The 22,140-nt window shown below is 44.9% G+C and overlaps 1 protein-coding gene across 1 annotated transcript in view; it reads right to left on the reverse strand.

The window, feature by feature from the left end:
• LOC138580910 (serine protease 33-like) overlaps window positions 1-22,140 on the reverse strand; it is a 130,856-nt gene that overhangs the window by 75,196 nt on the left and 33,520 nt on the right. Inside the window, exon 2 of the mRNA XM_069651840.1 lies at window positions 21,680-21,706. Within this exon, the coding sequence (XP_069507941.1) occupies window positions 21,680-21,706 (27 nt within the window). The remainder of the gene's footprint in view (window positions 1-21,679; window positions 21,707-22,140) is intronic.

Below are 22,140 nucleotides of genomic sequence, written 5' to 3' on the forward strand. Positions count from 1 at the left end.
AACACTTTTACAAGAACATAAACAAGAGAGGAAGGCAAAGTAAAACCGTGAAGTTAGAGTTCAATAGGCCGGATCCACTGTAAGAGGATCAAACGAAATGTGTCCAAGGCCACACGGTTGCAGTGCACAAAAGTCTTGTAACGGTTCAAAAAGGAGTTGGACCAAAGAAAGGGACCAGTTAGGGGCTCAAGGCGGCCAGCCCAGTCCAGAAGGTTAAGGAGTTATTATTACCTTGTAGCAATCTTTAGAAAGGGAGGCCTGGCGGACGCGGTACCTTAAAGTGGTGAGAACACTCCAGCGGGGGCAGTTGTTCCTGGCAGCAGATGCAAGTCGGTGCTTCGTCCAGGGGAAGAGAGGATCTCATCGTGGAGGAAGACAGGCGTCCGTTGCACTGCCAGGGAAGAAACCAGCAGCGGAGTTTCTCAGGTACAAGGAGCAGTCTGTTGATTCGCGGTTCAGTGGTGAGTGGCTATCCGGCCGCCAGGGTGCTTGGCACGGGCAGTTCGACCACAAACCGGTCTGGGGTGCAAAGAAAGAAGATGAAACTGGTTGTGCCCACCAGTCAGGGGAAGAAGCCTCTCCAGCCGGGAGATCTTCTCGGTCGTCGGGAAGTGGCGAGTCGGTTCCGCAGGGCTCCACCGGTGGTGTCCTCGTGGTAGGTCAGCTCAGCTTCTCCCTCGTCGGATTCTCAGGTCCTGTGGCGACTTCTGAAGTTCCAGTCCCCAAAGCCCTGCTTTTATGCAGCATACCCCCATTCACTCAGCCTAGCTGTCAATCAAACATGCTAAGTCGTGAGCCGGCCGGCTCACCACTTGGGCCAATCACACAAGAGTGCAACTTGAGTTACCAAGGTAACTCAGTCCAGGGTGCCTAAACCCCCTCCCACACCCCCTGTGGTACCCAGACAGAGTGGCATCACTTTTGTAGGCTTCTGTGGAGAAGCCCGCCAAAAAGTGGAACAAAGGGCTCGACTTGGGTTGGAGTCACAGAAGAGAACACAAACGCCATTTTAGAATAGAGTCCTGGCAAAAAATACCAACCGGCGAATTAATATTAAATAAACCAGCGGTATGTTTGAGGCTATGAGAATGAAATTATTAAAGTTGGTAGCCTCGAACAATGGGAAAATCCCATAGGAAAATATTTGCGGTCGAATATAACAAGTAGTTTCCACTGCCACCAGCCAAAACTCGATCAGGGGGGACGGAGACGTGCCCCCTCGACTAAAAGACCCCGGGGCAATCGAATTGCCCCAACCAGTACGTCCACAGTATGATGGTTAATACTGGTTTCTGTTAATAATTTGGGACTAGTAAAGCCAATGGTGACTTTACATGCTGTGGGAGACAGTAGTCAGTCCCAGGGTATGAGTCTATGGTGGGGTGTCACTATGACACCCCTGTGTTACTGCACGGAGGGTGCTGTGTAACACACATAGTAAAAACACATGAGACCCTATGGAGTAAAGGACCCCATAGCCCATAAAACACATTACCAGTCAAAGGAACACCATAAATCATGTCCAAGAGTGGGAGAAAAAGTCTCACTCTTGGCAGGAGGAAAAAACAAACTCCAGAGAGAATTCTCCCTAACAACATGCACTCTCTGTAACAAAGTGATACAGGAAGAAATCCCAAATGAGCGATTTGTGTATATTTCCATACCAAATTGTGAGAGCATTCAATTTCAGCAACTTGTACAAAATGCAAACCACGGCAGATTAAGTAGTATTTGCAATTCAGACAATCGCTCTACCTTACTGATACAATCACATAGTGCCTACATAATACTTATGCTTCTACGTAATAATGCAGATGGCACCAAAAACAACTGCAAACTGACTGGATTTACACACGGTCAAGTGTCACTTGGAAAGAAAACCTTTACAACAGTAGGAATAATCTACCATGCAGGAGCTACAACCAATGCAGGTCACTACACTGCATACATTAAAAAGAATTCTGGATGGTTTGAAGGTAACAATAGCACCATTACTCTAAAGCAGAGGTTGCCAGCTAACCTAACAAATGCGTATTTAATGTTTTTGAAGCCAAAATATACGAAATAATGTGTACTTCAAAATTGTCAACAAAGTATGTGAAAGACTACAAACAGTTAGAATACGCACACAGGTATCCAACTACCCAACAGGATGGAAGAATGACACAAATTAATGATTATCACAGATCGTTGGAAACAAATGCACAGGCAGAATACGCCTAAACGTATCCAACTGTTAAAAATCAGCAGGAGGGCAACAAAGAAAACATTAATGGGAAAGATGAAGTAAAGAGGATATGTCAACGACACAAATGAATATCACAAATCTGTAGGAACAAATGCACAGTTAGAACACACATATGTATCTGTTAAAAGTGGGCAGGAAGGCAACAAACATAACATTGATCAGGAAAAAGAAGAAAACACTGAAAGGAAAAAATGAAGTACTTAGTTGCATAAGAAATGAAGGGTTTTTTTAATCCGACAAGAAATTTTTTCCGCAGACCCAAGGATTAGAAAAGCAAACACAGAAACTGAGCGCAATGCACAGTACACTGGTTTGTAAACTAAATATGAGGGTCTTAAAAAAAATTTAAAAAAAGGTTAACCGTCTATTGTGCAATGTGGTGAATGTGGAAAAACTGCAAACATTAACACACCTTTTTCTTTTATCACAGAAAAAAGAAAAGTGAAACGTCCGCCAAGTACGATAACCTATTTCAAAAAAGTTTATGGATTTTGAACAAAGTAAGGATTAAGTATATTGGCAGGCATTTTCTACACATGGGAATGTACTCGTCTAATCTATGGTAGTAATATGCTGCAGTGCCTGTAGGTTGGCCTTTCATCTGCAGCGAGTAACCTACCACCTACGCCTTACAACCAAGTTTCAAGGCGTACAGTTCCTATCCACAACCATTACGGCATATGTAAAACAAGGTCCTTGTAAATAACCTGCTCATAAAAGTACTTATCGGACCATCGTCTGCAGCCATTAAGTGAAGAAACTAGGGCATCAACAGAACGAGCACAATCCACCACACCCATATTAACTTGTAACTCCACCGCTTATGACTTCAGTCTTGCGTGCATGGGCTTTAGCCATGCACCCAAGACTGCATGGTCTCCCCACAACCACCTTGGTGATGTGTGGTAGTGGGGGTTATTCTATAGGTGTGTTATCCTTCAGTACCTCTGCCCAGAGGCTTCCCTCCTGGGTGTATGTCTGTAGATCTTACATGGGATGGGTGTGCAGTGTCTTCCAAATCTAGTACTTACCACTTTCTTGGTTGCATGGCCTTCGGCCATGCACCCAAGACTGAACGCACTCCCCATAAATTGCCAATCAAAATACAACACTACGGGTGTGTGCATGGGTGGCACATGTGGCGGTGGTTGTGTCCAGGGCCTACAGTCTTGTAAGTAAGGCCTTCGGCATTTGGCTGACGGCCATGCATCCAAGACTCTAGGCCCTGGCCACAACCACCGTAGCATGTGCCACCCATGGTGGCGTACTAATGAATCTAATAACCATTAGAAAAAATAATGCATTCATGGCATGTTGTCAATTTCAATGTTCCCTAACACCACACATGTCCTTACAAATCTAACAACTCCCCTGTGCAATGCACAGGCTGAAATACTGGCCTTATTGGACCCCTCATTTTCTGTGCGTCCAAGGAAGCCACAGAACATACCTCAAAAAGTAGGTACAAGTGTATTATTGGGTGCATGGCCTTCGGCCCTGCACACAAGAGTGCAGGATCTCCCCATAACCACCTCTTTGTTCTTGGGTGCATACCCAACACTGCACGCACTCCCCACAACTTGCCAATGAAAATGCAACATGAGGAGTGTATACAAGGGTGCCACATGCAGTGATGATTGTGGCCAGGGCCTAGAGTCTTAGAAGTAAGGCCTTCGGCCGACGGCCATGCATCCAAGACTCTAGACCGTGGCCACAACCACCGTAGCATGTGCCTACCATGGCAGTGTACTAATAAATATAATAAAAGCCACTGGAAACAGTAATGTACTTGTCCTTACACATGTAACGACTCCCCCATGCAGTGCACGGGCTCAAATACTAGCCTTATTGGACCCCTCCTTTTCTGTGCGTGCAAGGAGGCCATACAACATACGTCATTAAGTAGTTATAATTGTACTCTGCGTACAAGATGTCCATACACATTACATCATGACAACCGACCCCCAGAACAAGTGCATTAATCAGATTGTAGCCCCTGGCCACTACCACCGTAGCATGTGCCACCCATGGCAGCGTACTAATGAATATAATAATAGCCATTGGGAAAAATAATGAGTTCACAGCATGTTGTCAATCAATTGTGCCTACATATACCCGTGTGCTTTCAAGAGTTACACATTTCCTGTCCACTACATGGACTGAAGTGCTATCGTTATTACCCCCCACATTTACTGTATGTACAAGGTGTCCATACAATTTACATCATGACCTCCGAAAAACAAATTCATAGATCACCCATTTCTTACTGTGTCAACCTTTCCCAATGCAAGTCACAAATATCACTGATGACATCACATGCGCATTTACCTTTCATACAAGGGGTTGTGAATGTAATGTTGGCAAAAAAGTATCAGGGATTATCGGGAGATGTGTAATAAACTACATACTTCATCACGCAACGTAGTGTTCTAAAGAGCATTCCATTGCAGTGTTCTTTCTAGTACAGGAACCTACTCGTACAGAAATGTAGGTATTGGCTGCAGCATACACCACAGAGGAGCTATATTTGTAATTTTCCAAAGTTATATAATAAAACGGTGAATGCTTCTTTATAAGACTTTTCTGTACTGTGAAACATGTACTAAGTAGCTAATAATGCATCACTTGCTACATATTTCTACCAATACACTCAAAACATAAATAGACTACAATGCATACACATATGGGGCTTATGTATGGAGAGCAAAGTAAACAAGAGGCAGTATCATTAGCAACTGTGTATAATCTACATGATTGTATTCACGTACAAAAATGATTTCTGTTTCAGGCCTGCTTCTTCCCCTATATATGTACATCATAAAATGTGATTAAATTCTAAGGAAAGTAGTGTAAGAACGTGAGAATAGCAATATCTATAAATGTAATACCTTTTGAAAGTTAAGTTTGACTGTCAGTAAATAAACCCACCTGACCTATATATGACAAACAAAAACAAGTGGCCCAGATATGTGATATCAGTGATATTTTTGACATCATCTTTGATGTCCTGGGTGCTAGTCTTAGCAGTACACTGTGGTGGCGCGAGTTATGGTTGCTTAGCTAGTGTTAGTAGTGCACATTGGTGCAGCCAGGTATGGTTGCTTAGCTTACCATAACTTGCGAATTTCAGGGGGTTTTCGGTTTTACCTCGAACCATAATGTCACGGTTATAAAGTTTTTTTTTAGTGAATTTCACATGTTTTTAGTAGTGCAACTTAACCATAACGTCCCCTTAACAAAGTTAATTTTTAGTGAATTTTATGGGTTTTTAGTAGGGCAATTTAACCATAACGTCCCCTTAACAAGGTTATTTTGCTAAACAGTATACACCTTGCAGGGAATGCCACATGACAATATGCTGGCGTACAGCACGGTGACGTGTCCGAGAATCAGTACACACTTAACAGTAAGATCTATGCCTCGTGGACAGTGGGGAAATAGATTTTATATTGATGTAGGAACATCCACCTTCAACATTTCCCTTACACAGCGCCAACACGTATTGGTAGTCAGCCATTAGCAATGCACTACACATTTTGCAAAGGTTCTACTTATCTGAAAACGACATCAGCTAGGACCATCCGTCCTCCCCAAGAAATAGCAGCACTGCTGTAATGAAGGAGCATGAGAAACAGTCCTGCTACCTTACAAATAACAAACGCACAAAATGTTTTGCCGTCCATCTACAGGCCCATATTACAGTTTGTTGCCTCTTTGCCGTTCACAAATTGCCTCATTAGCTGTCCTACCAAAAAAGAAAGCCACCCGTAAAAGTAAATATTCCGTTAAGAGCGACCTTTCACAGTGTAAATATATTTAAAAAAATAAAAAATTACATACACTCCATGTACTTTGTATTTCTCAGTAAAGGACATAGACACAATAAGATTTGCCAGTAATGGTCTAGATTTGCAAAGCAGTAACATGTGCTACTAAAAAATAGGATTTCTGGTTATAATCCAGCGTGCCTTTGGCGGGTCGGATTACAAAACAAAATCCTTTTTCAAGATGGCCACAATAGAAAGGGAAGGCGGTTGTTCCATACATAGCCCCTCTTCTGTTTCCATGGTAGCCTGCAAAAAGCACAAGTACGTGACGCAACGCAGAACCTGTAAATGAACATACAGCGACGTACAATGTAGTACCTTAGACTGGATTGTAAAAGTAAATGTTAACATTTTAGAGTTCGTAAAGTAGGTTTATTTAACAAGAAACTGTCAGAGACCATCGGAGTACACCCATTTTCAATGAAATTGTAACAATGCTTCTAAGGGTGTCATTGCAAATGTTAAATATGAGGCACACGTTCTTTTCCCATACAAAAATTATGCGTTTTTGGTTAAAGCAGCCGCTTTGTTTGCACAGTGCTTTCCAAGACGGCGCCATGACCTTCGGCCTACACCACCATAAATAATGCAATGTTGCTCCTAATAGCGAGTTCAGCGTACAGGCAAAGGGGGCCCGGGCTTTCATCCCACATAATTGTGATGGACAGGCAACCGGTCACAAGCAGTTGTATTTGGCATCCAAAAAAGCCGCCACTCGGCATCTGGAAACCATGGCACGAAGAATACGGCAAGATGTACCTGGGTGGAAAACTTAAGAGAAAATACGTGTCAATACCCAACCTTTAGCAAACAATTGCAAAAAAGACACAAAGAATGGGGAAAGTAATACACAAATGTTAAGTGGTCAAACATGACATTTTTGTGAAATGTTAGTGTTGACCATGTGTAAATATAGTAGCAGGCTACAAACCCTGAGAATCTGCATGCGCCGTAAGGTTAAAAAAAAAAATGGCAACCACACAGGAAGATGATAATTCAGTTATGAAGGCAAAATGAATGGAAAAGTAAAAAAAAAAAAAAAAATACATCTTGTGATTTCAAACAAGACCAAAAGAACGTGCAAAGTGATACACAAAGCTATGTGGGCAAACATAACGTTTTAAACAAGAAATATTAATGCTCAAAAAGGGTGAGTCTAGTCATACCCTGCAAACGCGGAAACTCTGCACTCTCCGTTATTGGAGGAAAAATATAACTGCGCAGAAAGATAATACTTTGTTATATTTTCACAATTAGTGTTTCGGTAATATAAAATTAAAATCCGGTTCGGTGTAGAGTGGTCAAAAGTAAACTTACATAATATTTACTGCCTCCATTCTTTTTGGCCAAGTCCGACAGCAATGTATTTGCACCGAAGAATCTTCGTGGACTGATATTTCATGTGCCTTACAAACCTTTTTAAAACATAACCTTATCAATTGCTATTTTTTTTCGAACTCTTCAATCCTTGAATTGCTTCTAAAGTTTCTCGCTCAAGGTCAAAAAACAATTGCCCCTTATACATTCACTCGGATGCGTGGGCCTATTGAGCGTGCAACCAAAAAAGCAACTCAAGTGACCTTCACTCAGAAAGCAAAAACAGTCTTACTTTGCAACAACATATTGAAATCCAATTATGAGAACAGCTACTCCCATACAACTCCAGAATCGCTGTTTCCATCAAACAGTGCAGATGGCGGGCTTAGTTTTGAAAACCTAGGACGCCAGTCTGACACCAATATTATTCTAAAAACATTGTAACCCAGACGCACTAATTGGTAGTCGTACAGTGAGCACCAACTTCCACTTTACCGTATGACTTTGGTGACAAGAAAGCTCCACTTTTTCAGTTTGTGCTGCCACATCCCATCCCAGCCTCCTTAAATCTCACCTTCTGAAATAGTGTTTCATAAGTGTGACAAGTGGAATGGTGTCTTGTTTTGTATGCGTTACTGGCGATGTCCGCGTACACCAAAACATGAATAAAAGATGGCGGGGGCACCGAAGAAAGCTGACGTACTTCACGCTGTTCCACAACTAATCAGTGAAAGCGCCACATGTCCGCTGACAAAGTTTTCTCCCCATTCAGTCTATGGGAAGAAAAAAAAAAACACACATTTTGGGATTCCCCGCCCCCTATAACTTTTCCCCCCCTGGACCAAACTTTCCAAAGAAATTCAGAGTGGCCCATATACTTTTTTTGCAAAGTTCGGTGAGGATTCGTCCAGGGCGAGCAGAGTTATAAGGCACCCAAAAAGTACTCTTCCTATGGAAACAGCAACTTCACCATAACTTTAATATGCTGCAGTGGTTGTGGGCAGGGCCTAGAGTTTTGGGTGTATGTCCATAGATATTTAGGTGTATGGGTGTACAGTGGCTTATAACTCCAGTGCTTACAAGTTCGTTCATGCACCCAAGACTGTACACCCTCCCCAGAACCATCTGAGCGATAAGCGATACTACGGGTGTATCATTGCTGTGCTATGATGTGGTGGTTGCGGCCAGGGTGTAGAGTTTTGGGAGTATGGTGCACGGCCTACGGCCTGCAGCCATGCAGCCAAATCTCTACATCCTGCCCACAACCAATGCACTATATAAAAACCATGGTGCCTTAAAACTTCAGTGCTTATAAGAAGGTCATGCACCCAAAACTCTACATCCTGGCCAGGACCACCACAGCATATTGCACCCATTGTGGCTTGTAAATGCACTACGTATAAATTTGGTCTTGGCCCTCCCCACAACCACCTGATTGATATTTGATACTACGGGTGTATCTATAGCTGTGATATGCTGCAGGGTTGTGGCCAGAGTCTTGGGTGTAAGGCCATATATATTTGAATGTATGGGTGTGCAGTATATGAAACCCATAGTGGATTATGACTCCAGTGCTTACAACTGTGTTTTCGGGTGCATGGGCTTCAGCCAAGACTCTACGTACTGTCCACAACTACCACAGCATATCACACCCATAGTGCCTTATAAATTCTCTACGTACAAATTTGATCTTGTGTACATGGCCTTTGGCCATGTATCCAAGACTCTAGGCCCTCCCCACAACCACCTGATATGCGAGACTACAGGAGTAGGTATAGCTGTGATATGCTGCAGTGGTTGTGGCCAGGGCCTAGCGTCTTGGGAGTATGGCCTACCTGCATGCATCCAAGACTCTAGGCCCTGGCCACAACCACTGCAGCATATCACACCCATGGTGGCGTATAAATTAGTAGCACACCCATACAAATTGTAACTACAGCATGTACTCAATTGTAATGTTCGCCAACACCACGCGTCTCCTTAGAACAGTTTGAAGTTGCCTGCGCACAGCACGGACTGAAGTACTATCCTTATGAGAGCCCTAATTTTCAGTACTTACAAACATCCCGGACAAGGCGAACACATCATTAACACCTGCCGCCTAAACAAATACAGTATTTCACCCATCTTACTCTCTGAACCTCCCCAAGCACTGTAGCAGACAAAAACAGTTTCCGAAACAGCATTTCGCCTCTGGTCGCGACCGCGCTGTTGCCGGATCCAAGATGTCAGGCGCATCCACACATTCTGTCGCACATCACAGCTCACTGCAGCCAATCAGCGAAGACGTCGCGACGCCACCCCCTAGCCAATCGGTATCTTGTCCGCAGAGCGAACAGGGAAGTGTGACCGCGGAGCGGAGATATCACTAATTTTTGGGTCGTTTTAAAGAAAACTACTGGACGGATTGTCACCAAATTTACAAAAGCACGCTTTTGGGACCAAGCCCTTGCCGCAAATTTGGTGAAAATCCGTCCAGCGGTTTGACCTGTAGGCATGTGCAAAGTTTTTCCCCGTTCAGACCATGGGAAAAAGACGTTTTGGGGCCCGCCCTATATTTTTTGCCCCCCTGGACCAAACATCAAACTTTGCAAAAATTCACAGTGACCCATATACTTTTTTTTGCAAAGTTTGGTGACGATTCGTCCAGGGGGAGCAGTTATAAGCCGGTGGTAGCAGCAGATACGGGTGGCAGTGGCAATATGAAGAGAAGAAGATCGTGATGATTTGAAACTGACCCCAATATTAAGAAAGAGAAGATGGAAGGAAAGAGTCCAGGGGGAAGGGGGAGCAGATCGGGGCAAAAGTGGGAATAAATGAGAAGTCATCCAAGATCGGACAGTAAAAAAATTGGCCGAGAAGAGAGTCGAAGAAAGAATACAAAGAAGAAAATCTAGCATAGGCACCAACATGTGCCTGGAAAGACGGTCGGCATTTTTTTCTACAAAATTATCAATTCAACTTCTGATCCTCGGGGTAGAAGGTTTCCAGTAGAGGTTAATATTGATAATGTCCAATCCACTTTCTGAATATTGGCTGCCCTAATTAAAAGAAAAGCACATTTTTTATGCCCCTCAATCTCCGATTGCCTCTCAGGAAACTAGAAACCCAATAGTCACTGGAGTCTTCAGAGGCGATTGATCAGACAGTGGATAGGAAGCCGAGATTGACCCCAGTTTTCATTGGGCCTCATCATGAGTTGGACGGTATACCGGCTGTAATACTGCTCAACTGAAATAGCGTTGGCGCAAACCGGTCTGGCGGTATTACCGCTGAATCACAGGTTGGGGGTTAACGGTAAAACCGCTGGCGGTAATAGCACCAAAAACAGGGCGCTAAATGGGATTTTCACCTCCAGCAAAAAGCTGGAGGTAAAACAGCCCATTTAGCGCCCAACTCGTGATAGGGCCAGCCGTCAAATGCGGTGAAAATACTGTTGCCGCCGCATTTAAGGGCTACCGCCCAACTCGTGAGCCCATTGAGTTACAAAGCCGAACCCATTTGCATGCAGGATGTATAGTTCATTTCTCACACTTGCGCCCCGACTATATTTTTAGCAATAAGCATCTGTCATTCACCCTTGGTGTGAACATCACACTTCTTGTAATTCTAACCATGTCCTAGTAACAATTAAAATGGCTCCCCCCAGCTATGAGGCTGTCCAACAGGAGGTGGTAACATTATATTCAAATGCGTAAAAAAGATGTTGCCCCTTTGCCCTCCACGTTTACAGTCTACATAATAATTAGGACACTTAGATATTTACTCGTTCTCAAAGCACTGCACAGCTGGAATTGAACAGGCTCTCCTCTTCAGGGGTTCCGGCACTTTCCCCTCAGTTATATCCAAATATCAAGGCTGAGCCAACAAGGCAGGAGCCAATTTACTAAAGAAAAGGGCAGAACAATGGCTCGCTGTAGGTATTGGGGATGGGTAGGCCTGAGCCCTTTAGTCATGCCATCACAAATTTGCCACGCTCCATGAAGCACTAAACACCACAGAAAATCAGCACGGGATGGATACCGATAAATTCCTTCATACATTTCCTCCGTGCACAGTAGCAACGCTTTGGTGGAAAACCTGGCCGTGGCAGTTTCCCTTGACGTTTTAAAAGCATATCGGAACAGAAGAAAAGAAAGGGTTACATGTGATTTTACCGAATAAAAAAATAAATAAATAAAAGCGAAAACTCTACTAAACATGTTTACCGAAAAAAATACATTTATTTTGGGCCCCCACCCACCCCCGTGTTTCCCTTTGTTTATAATCCCACCCCAAACCCCCCCCACCCATTTCAACCTATATATATTTATTTTTGGGTGAAAATGTTTATTTTTAATTCGGTAAAAATCACTGCATACCAAAAGTAAGGCCCTACCCCGAGGGATCCTTATGGATCGCATGGCAGTAATTTATGGAGCCTTTGTGCTTCAGCATCTCAAATTATTTAATAATTTCTAGGACTTGGGCGCACTGTTGGGATCCCCCCCAGGGAGGATGAGAACCGATATACTGATGCAGGGGCAAGATCCTTCTGTGGCCCAGAATGATCACCCCAATCTCCTTAATCAACAGGGATTGCAACCATTTTTTTGCATAAGTAGTAGCTACCAGATTGGAGGAGGTATGACCTGAGCTGGTGATTGCCGATCAAGCCAGCTTGGTTAGGGGTTAGTAGCGGTCGTAATCAAGGCTTCCGGGCTTGATCGTATCCCGATCTGAAAGGTGGCAGGAGGTGTGGGCCACGGTGGTACTGGATTAGAAGGCCTTTGATTGAGGGAGCTGAGATTTTCTCTGTACAGCATTACTGTGACATGGTTTAGGTGAACAGTTTGAATCCCAGATGGCACCCAGAGCTTTTTGCTCACTGTACTTTTCACAAAGGAGGTTTGCCTGGCATTTCGGTGCTGGACTGCCCTTGTGGGCTGGACAAAGGCTGATATGCAAATGGCTATTCCTCCGTTGTGAAAAGTACAGTGAGCTAAAAGCGATGGATGCAGACTCTCAAAGTGGGAAATAAAACCACAGAACAGGTTATCATGCCATGTTCTTTCTAGAGAGGGGCGATTGCTACCTTTATTGTAAGGAACTTGAGGTTGGTCACCCTATGTTATCTGGGGGAACCCAGACGTGGACCCCTTGCTCACTGTGCTCCGAGAGGCACAGCTCCACTTCACTGATGAGGCCCAACAAGGCTGAAACATGTTTATGGGGTTGCTGTTGGTTGTTCAAGGGAGGTTTGCCTGGCATTTCGATGCTGGACTGCCCTTGTGGGCCGGACAAAGACTGATATGCAAATGGTAATTCCTCCTTTGTGAAAAGTACAGTGAACTAAAAGTGATGGCTGCGGACTCTCAAAGTGGAAAAATGCCATCATGCCATGTTCTTTCTAGAGGGGCGCCTGCTACCTTTTATGCAGCAAAATGACAGTTTGTTACTGGATGGACGTCAAGGTCTCCATTTACAATACGAACTTCCCATTTGGTTATGAACTTCCTGAATTACTTTTGTACTTTGCTTCCAGTTCTAATGTACAGGTAAATCTTACCTCACGTTATCCAGTGTTGGGGCTTTTTCGAAGGATGTTTCTGATGACATTTTTCTGGTAATGTTTTAATGGTACCATTTCTTTTTCAACTTAATGCCCACAGACAATTGATTTTGAATTGTGTTCTCTGTAATTTACCTAGTACTACTTTCATCATCTTAATGGCAACCACCCCCAAACCCCCAAAAAGCCTGGTCTGCAGTTGTGAGACATTGTTAGGGAAAGTTATAAACGGGTTTAATGAACAGAGCTTGCCCTGCTAGGTCAGCGCCATTTCACTGGATCACTTCACAATAGTGTTTTTTGGTCTAGCGAGAGAGAGAGAGAGAATGTGTTCTCGTTCTCTCTCGTGTTCTCTCCCTAGCTCTCCCCCCTTGCCCCCCATCCCAGAAAGATTCCCCATCAACTTTTAAAAGCTCCTCCTTGTCCCTAGTTTGCTGTTGGGATGGTCAGGAAAGGTCCCAAAGACGAAGATGGTTTCATATTGCACATGGCGTATTGGTGACTCAGTGTTATTGGCAGATTGGAATATTTTCATATGTATCCAGTCTTCTTAAATGTGAATGGGTGGGTTACTTTAGTGTTACCTTTTGTTTAAGTTGATGCATATTAGGATTTGCACGCAGGTAGAAAGAAAAATGCCAAAAACACCAAATGAAATATAAAACACAATCCAGATATAATGTGCGATGAAGTGCTTAGAGGGTGGGCAGCGAGGAGTTATTACAATTCGCATGCGAGGAAGGGGACTGGTCATAGAGAACACCATGACGGTTATTAAACATGCATGCACACTGATCTATATATACACAGGGAGTTATAAAGTACAGGTTCAGGGCTGCTTTTTTTAATAAAAAAGGATTAAACTCTGCAGTTAGGGTTCTCAGGAGATCAATTTTAAGTGACTTTGAGAAACTGGTTTCAGAGGCCAAAGGAAGGGGAAGGGGAAATTAGTAACTACAGCCTTCTCAGATGGTCAGCTCAGCAACCTGCCGGGGCCTTTATGGCTTGGCAGTATCGCAAAAGCAGGTGTAATCCATTTTAAGTGTATGGGAGCCTGGATCAGGGCATTTGTTTCGACCAGCAATAAACATGGGGGTGAAGTGACGCTCAATGCCAGGTGACTGATACTCCGGGGTTTTGCTTGTGTTCTCAGGATGTGCTGTGCATGCTGAAATTATAACTATTTAGAGTGCAGTGTTCCAGGACACCAGTAAAGTCAGGGTGGACGAGATAGTCATCCCCAGTTGAAAGGGAACCTGTTTATTCTGCTTTCCTCATGTCATTTGAAGAATCCATGTGAACCATTTGCAATTATGTTCTGGGTTAAGAGGTTTCAGGCCAATTTGTGATCTGTAATAAATTAGGTTTGCATATGAATTTGTAACCATGTCATGATGTCACGACCTACCACAGATGAATCCCAAAGAGGGGTGTGTTAGATATTGATGACCAATGCGAATGGAGGAATTGGAGAAAGATGGGATTTCTTTGTACAGATTGTATCCAATTACATGTGGAGGGTGGATTGTAATAAAATATATGGGAGCGTATATGTATATAATGTGTCAACATATGTGGTTCGGCGAGACTTGGGATAGTTTGACTCTGCTGCGTCATCTATCTCCGCCTCGGAAGATTGTACAATAGACTTGCTTTACGTACAAATGGGGACCCATTCCTTAAGTGCTAGGCCTGCTTGGGTTAAGGCGATTTGGGGCCCATCCAGACATTACCCTCTCATTGATCACCAAGTGTCTCATTTGGCCACCACAATGCATCCTTTATAACACAGAAGCCCAAGTGTCCCTCGTGTGTACTCTGTGTTGCACATTTGCACAGTCAGTAGTTCCCATGGTTTCTACCTTCAGTACATACTGTTCAGCACCCATCTGTGCCTCTCATTCCACATTTGCATCAATTAAGTTTGTGATTTGGCGCCAAATGGCTCTTTCCAGCCCCCTCCATCCTAATCAATTTAATCCCCCAATGTGGCATCCTCTGTTGGTTTACCCAATTAACTAATCACCCTGTAATGCCCTCTATTTGCAGCAGTTTGTGTCCCTAGGCAGTTTGTCAGTGCCCCTATTTCAAGGGGTTATGGTCCCCTTAATTTTACATATCAGTGTGTTTTTAATGGATTAATGTACCTTATTTGTCCTTGCAATATTTGATTGGTTGATCTCTATATCCCATATTATTTGAAACAAAATGAATTGCTTAATGGGAACCACAAAATGTGTTCCACTTTTCAGCTGAGGTTTGGAATTAGTTTATATCCCAGCAGGGCCCTACTTGTAACTATCAATGCCACACAATTGAAGCAAAATCTTTTTAGACCTGCATACCTCTCAATTTCTACCTTTTGAGGTGCACCGTCTACTTGCTCAAGATATCCCTCATGTATTTAGGCTCTAGAAAGGTCCATCTTTGGATTCCAAATGGCTCCTACTTGGGAACAAATTGCAGAGGCAACGTCCTCCTAGACACATTTTTCTGACTTGCACAGCCAAAAAAGGGTCAAATCGGCCAATGCTTGTTCATAGGGTACTGTCTCGAAGCTCTCTAAAGTTGTAATAGTGGGCATATTTGCACTATGGGAAAGCAAGAACCATAGCTCAGAGCATTGCACCACCAAACTGGACAGTTGTGCAGCCTCCTGTAGGCCTGAATCTGACTGAGTGGTTGACACAGTCCGCTGGTACTGTAAGGAACTCATGGTACCAACAGTAAAGACAGACACAAGTGATCACAGTTCAAGTGTGTTTATTAAACTGTATAATAGGTGAGGAAAACTCCTAATCGAAACCCTAAATTTAAGATGGGAGCAAGCTACGACCATCAAATAATAAGGCAGTCCTAGTGGCATCTTCTCAAATAAAAAGGGCCTATACTAAATAAACCTATTGCCAATCCTTACAACTAGTTACAAAAGAGTGTGGCATAGTGTTCAAGAAAAGAAAGTGTTCACCAAACGATAAGTCAGGACGGTATGGCTGGGTCGCCCTTCCCCATGTTTTTTTAGCATGGGACAAGGCAGGACCTTTGAGGACAGTACACTCCTGGGCCTCGCCAGCACGGGGTTACAGTTTCCTTCAGCGATGCCAGAACCTTTCGGGGCCAAGTGTTTCTTGGAAAAGTCTCTTGCCTTAGAAGGCTGGCTGTACCGAAACAATAAACAAAAGTTCCTTTGGCAATCTTTTCACCTTGGCCGACTGCCCCTCACCCCTTTGGATCCCCCTCAGCCGGGCTCTGGTCCTTCTTTCAACGTCAGTCTCCCTCAATCGGGTTCACTACGGCCTTTCACTTCACAATTTCCAATTCGTAGGCATCCCTCTTTTGGGTTCACATTTGCCAGCTTCACAAGTTAATCAGATTTCGCTAATGTGTCAAAGACTATTGAGTGTACGAGGGTTTTTTTCTCAACCCTCGTAGGATGACACTTTACACTAGCCTCTCCAAAGGCCTCAAAAAGGCTTCAATCAGAGTCCTTCGAATGAGTGCACCACGCTGCCTGACCACTCTGCGTCTAAACATGGTCTTAGGGTTTCTTGCAAGTTCAATTCCACCAGTTCTTTCTTCAAACAAAAGTTGCCGCCTGCAACCTTGGGCCCCGCACAGTTCGGTTTCACTATCGGTTTTCTCTGACTCACCGGTTGTGCTGAACTCTTGGAGTCTCTTGTCTCGGGAGTTAAGGTCGGCACCACAGTGGCAAGTGCTTCTCCCCACTTTGATTATCATCACAGTAGGGCCCTGTGTGCCGACACCAGTCACACCACACACCAGCTGGATTTCCCAGTCTTATGATTTCTCTTTCGAAGGCTTTGCAGGTCTGAGGTGAAAAGGGCAAGGGCGATTCCCTCCTAGTCATCCCTCCAGGTTTCTCCGCCTTTCTCCTCAGTTTGAACTGCCGGTCCGGAATAGCTGCTTCCTTATGCGTTCGGCCTTGATCGAAGTAGGCTCTCGTGCTCCGCCTTTCATCCCTGTGGGGCAGGCAAAGGGACGCGAGGTGTGCGTAGTTATTGTCAATTGCCTGACTCTGCCTGACACTTGTGTTGGGAGATGTCAGGTAAACGGCTCGGGTGTTAGTCCATTGTCACGGTGTAGGAAGGCGTTTGTGTTGGAAAAGGGAGCAGGGGTAGAGCTTCTGAATATCCTATGAGGTAGGATGGGGACAAGGTGTTACCGCATCTCACCCGTCGGTGTCCCACTTCCCCTCCCTGAAGACCTCCACCCCTCCCAAATCCAGGTGATCCTCCCGCACTGGTCCACCCCCAGGACCTGGATCCAATAGCGATGGCAGTATCCGGGCCACTGGTTGACACCTTCTGGTTTCTCACAAGCATGAGTAAGAGGGGAAGCTGATATTGAATCTCACTGGGAGTTATTACCGCTCACTGCTTCTTCCTCATCTCAGTTGCTGACATGCCCTGTGTGATGTTGGGAATATTCAAAGTGGGCCTGGCAAGGGTTCAAGGGAGAGGGTTACAATGCGCCATTAGGGCATGTAAGGAAGGCATGGTATCAAAGTAAGAGACAAAAGTGAACATAGTTCAAGGGTGTTTTTGCAATGCATCAATGGTGTGATAAATGCCTATCTGTTACACTTCAGACTTCCCCGTGGGCATCCTTGCAAAATACAACTTCTTTACAGGCTCCTCTATGGTCCAGGTACAAGCTACAATGGCGTCTGTACAAACGTCGACGCACTCCAGGTCACCTGACACGTATTGTACGTGGAAGACGTACAGCAAGCCACGCCCCTCTTACGACTATAAAACCACGGTCTTCCAAGGGGCTCGTTGCTGCTAATTAGCGTTACCAGCTACACGCGGTTTTTGTACCGTTTCCTCTTTGTGTTTCCTTACACAAATCCGTATCTAAACTCCTGGTTTTGACCCTTTGCCTGACTTTTGGATTGCCTCGTCTCATCCTTTATTCCTGTCGTGCTCATCTGGTTGTTGGACTCGGAACGCTACTGGATACGGCTCTCTTCTGTGGCGGTTCTTCCCAGCTGCTGCTCTGCTATTCAATTGCAGTCTTCTATCCGGATCATCTCAACAGCTACTCAGCTATACTCGTGTACTCTGGTACATACCTATTGCCTGCCTTGGATATTGTCTTCTGTTGGATTCTGGGACATTGAGTGACTTTTCTTGTGATTGCTCTTAAGTGCACATGAGCGCCCTCCTGAATTGCACCGACCCGGCACTAGTGCATCCCTCGTGCCGTTCGGGGTTACTTGCCTGTACTGACTTCCCCGTTTGTTATTTTCTCCTGTCGTTGTCTTCAGAATCCTGGACTCCTCTTACTCTACTATCTTATTTCAGGTCAGTGATTATCAATCCTATAGCTATAGTGGGAACCAATACTGAATTAGTTCAATTCCACTCATTTGTGTTATTCTTTATTTAGATCATTCCCGGGGAAATTCAACTCCAATATCTATATAGGTAGTTGTCCCATCATTTCATCTGTTCTAATTACTTGCATATATCAACACTGTCTAATATCTTGGCATTCTTTTGCAGCATTGGTATTGGCGGTGTGTGTTCTCCCCGCTCTTTCATTCAATTGACAGCTCTGTCTGTTCTAACTAAAACAGCAGAGAGGTACATTGTGGAAAAGAGCCCCTCTTTGAGGAAGCCTGAGTCTTTTACTGAGGGGAGCTGGGATGGAAGGCTGAGTTTGGAATCTTATACCACCAACATCTCCAAGGCATTATCTCTGTATCTTCGGCCTACTCAGAGTGGTGAGTAACACTATCCAAAGCAAAATCTACATATGGGAGCAAGCTACGACCATCAAATAATAATGCAGTCCTAGTGGAGTCTCGTCAAATTAAAAAGGGCCTATACTGAACAGCTGCTTGCAACTTACTCACTAGCACTTCCCTCCATGGTATTCCTAGAACCTACCCCATCCCTGCCTCCTCCCTCATCCCTACTGTCTCCCTGTACTTGCACATTCTGAATGCTCACAAGGCCTAGTAGGACCGCCTCTCTTTTTCTTCATTGTTATATTTGCCCTTCACTCCCATGTTCCCTCCCTGTTGCCCTGTGGCCGCTTTGAAACACAATTTACTTTATGTACGAGTGCCTTACAAACGCACAATAAAATTAAAACTATACATACAGTTGCATCTATACTTGTACGGGTCTTGGTAATGTGCTTATATACCTCTCCAGTTCGTTAGCACAATATACATAATTCTCCTTTCAAAGCAATACCATACATACGATTTGCCATACGAGTGTATCTAGTGTCATAGATGGCCTCAAGAACACATCAACTCTCAGACAGTTCAATAAAAACCATTGAAATAATTGAGGGACTCACTAAGGGGGAAAACGTACACAAATGTCGCCTCCAGTACTGCACCCCTGCAGTTACTGCAACTTCGGTGCACACAAAATCCTGACTTCCGTTCTGAGCCCAAGCAGAGCTGGGTTGCGGGGGTGCCTCCGCTCCTCTTGGGCACAGTAAAGGTAAGCAGGGGATAAGTAAAAAAAAAAGAAAAATATTCTTTAAAAAAGGACCCTGCGGCGTCAGTATCGGAAGCGAGACGGTGACACACTTCACTGTGTGCCACAAAAAAGGTACGTGGATGGGGTGGGGGGGGGGCGAGTATGGGGATGCAGGGCACAGTAATCTATGTGATCACTGCCGCGCCATAACGGGAGTCAGCAATTTAATAGTCGACATTATGGGTGGCGCATTGATTACAGATTCACTAAGGGGAGTCCCTCTCTTGTCTCTCGTTAGTGGTTCCCTTCCTAGCCCAGGTCTCACGGTCACAAGAGATTGGTAATCCCTGCTATGCTCTAAACACCCTTTCTCTTGCTCTCCCTCTGGGAAGAAAATCTAGGTTAATCCTAACCTGGGTCCCCAGAGTATGAATGTTGTTAAGGACAGCTGCCTTCCAATCACCCAGGTCTCTACTTGCACACCCTTGCATTCCTCGCCCTGGTGTTCGATCCTTCCTTTCCCTACATTCTTCCCCCTCCTTCCTCACACTCTCTCCCAATGTCTCTCTGATGGTCACTCATCTACTTCTACTCCCCTAGGTACTTTGCTTCTGCTCTTCCCCATTCTACTACTCTCCCTCTCCACACTACTTACCACCCTCACCTTTCATTCTTTGATCACTCCCTACTCTCCCTCCATTAGTCTCACTCACCTTGCATGCAATCAAGTACCACTTTCTCTCACCAACCAATATCTCACCTTGCACACGGTTTCAGAAATGTTCCTCCATAAATCTCTGCACCATTCTTACTCCACTTGGTCTGTTGGTGCGACTCTTCTATTGACCTCATACGAGCAACCCACGCAGCCTTGCTTTCCGTGTCCTTTTGATCCCCCTCCCTTGGTTCTTTGCCTCAGCTGGTTCCCCGGCCAACTACTGGCTTCTTTCTCCCCAGCGGTTGGGTTACAGGTATGCAAACACAAAGAGCTTTAAGCCCCACTCTTTTTGTACACAGGTATTCTGGCATTGGGGAATGGCAGCCCGTTAAAGTTCGTCAATTCCATGGTTTGTGTCAGAGCTATACAGAGTGTCTGGATTGAAGGTTTGATATGTAGACCAACCCGCGGTACTGGCGAAGGTAAAATCAAGTTTATAGGTTGTGTCATGTAGAGCCTCTGGACTGCTGGTCTGAGTTGCAGATCTCTGCAGTCTCACAGTTCCCCGCAGCTCTCCTACTCTTACCTACAGTTCCCCGCAGCTCTCCCACTCTTTCCTTCAGCCCCAGACCCTATAGGTGAGGTAGTACTCGAGAGGGAGGGGGGTGGGGGGTGAACAGAAAAGGCTGGCCAGCATTGTGCATCACCGGTATGGGGGCCAGAAAAGGTGGTACCTCATACAGACAGGCACAGTGGAAGGGACAGAGGCTGGGGCCCTCTGAACTCGCACACCCCGCCTCTGGGGCAGAACTGGCTCTGGAAAGCGCTGTAGAAAGCATCTCGCCCCAGGTTCAGACGGGTCTTCACCTGACAGGGTCAGGTTTTGGATTCCATCACACTGGGAATGTCATGGCAATACATGGAAAATGATGGCATTTGAACGCCTATAATCAAAATTTGGAGAACATAAGAATCAAAAATAGGCAACAAGCAATGCACTGTGCTCAGCATACAAAGGGTCAAACATAGCAGCAGAGGCGTTGCTAGGGGTGTGAGGGCCTAAGGGGGCGATAGCCCTGGGTCTTTTGGTTGTAGCCCCGGATAGAAGTTCAGGTGCCACAGCCATACTGCTAGCTATCCCCAAGTTCCGACAATAGTTTAGCCCCCGATCTTTTCCAGACCTAGCAACACCCCTGCCTAGCAGTAACACAAAGGGCAAACACACCCAATGGTGCAACACACTCGCAATCAAACAAAAATAGGAGCTGAAGTGTATGTCCTGCCCACTGGCTGTGCAGGCCGTGCCGGATTATCCATTAGGTGCCCCATTGAGCAGAATTTGTGTCTTCACATTTTTTAACCACTTTTGGAATACATGGCCTCCTAAACTTATTGGCGAATAAAATCGTTTTGCCATGAATAGTCCTCAATACCTGGTCTCTTCAGCTCAGTCTACTTGCAAGAAAGGGGCACCAAGAAATCCAATGGAGCACAATAATCGCACCAAAGCAGAACCTTTGCTCCGACAAACACTTCTTAAGATTTTCAGACAGACTTTTTGTTTTCACAAAGGTGACAACCAAGAAGAGTCGAGGCATTGAAACTGTGTCTTACCTTCAGACGAGGAGTGGGGTATCAGTGCTGGGAAAGAAAGGAGAAATCATGAAACCATTAGTGACGGAAGACCGCAATACTGCGTGATTAGCAAATAAATAATGAAGGTTGCAGCGGCACAATTCTAGCACCCCATTTCCACTGTATACCAAATCTGCTTTGGGACGACCATACAAGCCAACTCTTGTGGGATGCTAGTCCAGTCCTGTCCACCCCACCCACCCCCCACCCCGTCCAACCAGACACCTCTGTTCCCTCCACCCCACTCCCCATTGCCTTCTAGGATTTGTAGTTCTAGATTGATAACGGGGACAGCAGGACTACAGGTCCCATGGGAAATGGGGCATTTTGGCATGGATACCATCCTTAAATGTCAATTTGGGTTGTTATACATGCCAACATGCCCAATTTAATTAGCTGTGGATTTAGCAATGCATCAACATGGAGGTGAAAACACGGTT

This window comes from Ambystoma mexicanum, chromosome 3p, assembly GCF_040938575.1.
Source record: "Ambystoma mexicanum isolate Mex_15411 chromosome 3p, UKY_AmexF1_1, whole genome shotgun sequence".
NCBI classification, from domain to species: domain Eukaryota; kingdom Metazoa; phylum Chordata; class Amphibia; order Caudata; family Ambystomatidae; genus Ambystoma; species Ambystoma mexicanum.